Source organism: Hordeum vulgare, chromosome 1H, assembly GCF_904849725.1.
Source record: "Hordeum vulgare subsp. vulgare chromosome 1H, MorexV3_pseudomolecules_assembly, whole genome shotgun sequence".
NCBI lineage: Eukaryota > Viridiplantae > Streptophyta > Magnoliopsida > Poales > Poaceae > Hordeum > Hordeum vulgare.
The window spans coordinates 497,538,360-497,540,748 of NC_058518.1; the positions used below are offsets into that span (position 1 = coordinate 497,538,360).

Genomic DNA, 2,389 nt, shown 5'->3' on the forward strand with positions numbered 1-2,389 from the left:
TGCAATAGTCATCCTCTGGGCGGTCATCTACATCGATTTTCATATGTCCTTCACCCTGTCCAGGTTGCCGAGACCGGCGTGCAAGATGACGAGGAGTCGTAGGTTATCCACTCCCTCTGGCTAATCTTCGCCTCGGCTTCCACCAGCGAATTCCTCGAGCTAACAAGCTGGCTGGCATCGACGTAAATGCTGGCAAGGTTTCTGTACAGCATCCACCCTTCGTTGGAGTTTGGATCTTTTGATATCTCGTCGAGAATTCCTTTAAACGCCTCAACATTCATGGATGCAATCGACGCGCTGATCCGGAGGTTGTATGTGAATAGGTGTGGAGAAACGTTTTGCCTCTTCAATTCCTTAGCAAGAGTTGGAACCTTATCAAGCTCTTCGACAGAAATATATAGGGTAATCATTTTGCTGTAGACCAGAACATCAATAGGTAGGTCTGCATCCTTCATTCTCTGAAACAGCCTATCGGCTTTGTCTATCATTTTTTTTTTTGAGCGGCTTTGTCTATCATCTTTGATCGAGCATATGAATGGAGGAGTGCAGTATATGCTTTCAGTGATTTGTAAAATCGAATCGTTTTTCCAGGTCCACTTATTCTGAGACTGTGGGTTGAATGCTCGAAAACGGAGGGACTTTTTCACAAAAAAGTCACGACGGACGACAAAAACCATATGTGCTTTATATTATTAGGGAGAGATTTGTGGACTAATTGTGTGATGCTGATTGTTGTTTGCTTTTTTTGGTCTAATATCTGTATGCAGTTAGAAAAGTTTTTGTTTGCTCCTTTATTAATAGTAGTATAGATGCACGATACACCAACGGATGGAAAGCATGCGCGGCTGAACTGACGGCATCTTCCCGGCGCATTCACCGAGTTCCTAATCGGTGAAAGAGTCCAGGGTAGGGCTGCCGTAGGGGTTGGCAAGGTCGTTTGTCCGCATGATTGCAACCTGCTACGTCACAGCCCACATGGCTCAATGCAGTGATCCAGGGCGAGCACCGCGTACGTGGCTGGCCGTCGTGTTGATAAATGTCGGAAGGTGCTCTGTCGTCTCCCTCGCCTCGCAAGTCACACTTGACTTCGCTCTTTACACGCCGCCAAGATCCACAGAGATGATCCGAGCGATGCAGGTCGTCGTCAGGTAACGTTGCAGTTGGATTCGGAAGAGGACATCACATCAATCAAATCTACCTACGCCCTGCATGTGTGTGCTAATCTTGGTGTGTGTTGCAGTGGGGAGAGCCGCCGGGCAGCGGTGGCTGGCTTCCGCTTCGTCGGCCACTGCGGCTACTCCACGGCCTCGAGCTCCCAGAGGTTGGCTGGCAAGGTGGCCGTGATCACCGGCGGGGCCAGCGGCATCGGCAAGGCGATGGCGGCCGAGTTTGTCAGGAACGGCGCCAAGGTCGTCCTCGCCGACGTCCAGGATGACCTGGGCCGCGCCGCGGCGGCCGAGCTTGGCCCGAACGCGGCATGCTATGCGTGCTGCGACGTGACCGACGAGGCGCAGGTAGTCGCGGCGGTGGACCTCGTCGTGGCCCGCCACGGCAAGCTGGACATCATGCTCAACAACGTCGGCATCGTGGGCTCCCTGGCGCGTCCCCGGCTGAGCGCCCTCGACCTCGCGGACTTCGACGCCGTCATGGCCATCAACGCCCGGGGCGTGCTGGCCGGGGTGAAGCACGCGGCCCGCGTCATGGCGCCACGCCGCAGCGGCAGCATCATCTGCATGGCCAGTGTCGCCGGCGTGCTGGGCAGCGTGACGCCGCACCCGTACAGCGTGTCAAAGGCGGCGGCGTTGGGGGTCGTGCGCGCCGTGGCCGGGGAGATGGCGCGCTCCGGGGTGCGCGTCAACGCCATCTCGCCCAACTACATCCCGACGCCGCTGGTGATGCGTATCCTGGAGCAGTGGTACCTGAAGGCCAGCGCCGAGGAGCACCGCCGGATCGTGGAGGGGGACATCAACGAGATGGAGGGCGCCGTGCTAGAGCCGGACGATATCGCGAGGGTGGCGCTGTACCTGGCGTCCGACGAGGCCAAGTACGTCAACGGGCACAACCTCGTCGTCGACAGCAGGTTCTCCGTGGGGAAGGCGCCCAACATGCCGTCGGCGCCAGCGCTGTAAAACGAAGCAAGCACTTGAAATAAATTAATTCGCGTTGTATTCGCGCTCCGCTTCGCCAGCCGCAGCGGAAAGATGTGGCTCCTAAGGTCGTCGTCCACGGCTACTACGACGACCGCGTCGTCAACGTCCACCAGAGCACCGGCTCGCAGGCGGAGCGCGTGAGAGCCCCCTTCCCCTCCTGGGTCCGCCTCCGCGTCCGCGGCACCTGCAGCAGCTGCACCGGCAGCCGGAGCCTCCGTCCGACGCTGCCCCCGCCCCGG

At 57.8% G+C, this 2,389-nt stretch overlaps 1 protein-coding gene across 1 annotated transcript; it reads left to right on the forward strand.

Annotated features, from left to right (window-relative positions):
- The first annotated feature begins 944 nt into the window (after positions 1–944).
- LOC123419166 (momilactone A synthase-like) lies at positions 945–2,168 on the forward strand. Its single transcript, XM_045107138.1, has 2 exons — positions 945–1,148; positions 1,241–2,168. Exons 1-2 carry the CDS (start codon positions 946–948, stop codon positions 2,127–2,129), a joined length of 1,092 nt encoding a protein of 363 aa, XP_044963073.1. The 5' UTR covers position 945; the 3' UTR covers positions 2,130–2,168.
- The last annotated feature ends 221 nt before the right edge of the window (positions 2,169–2,389 follow it).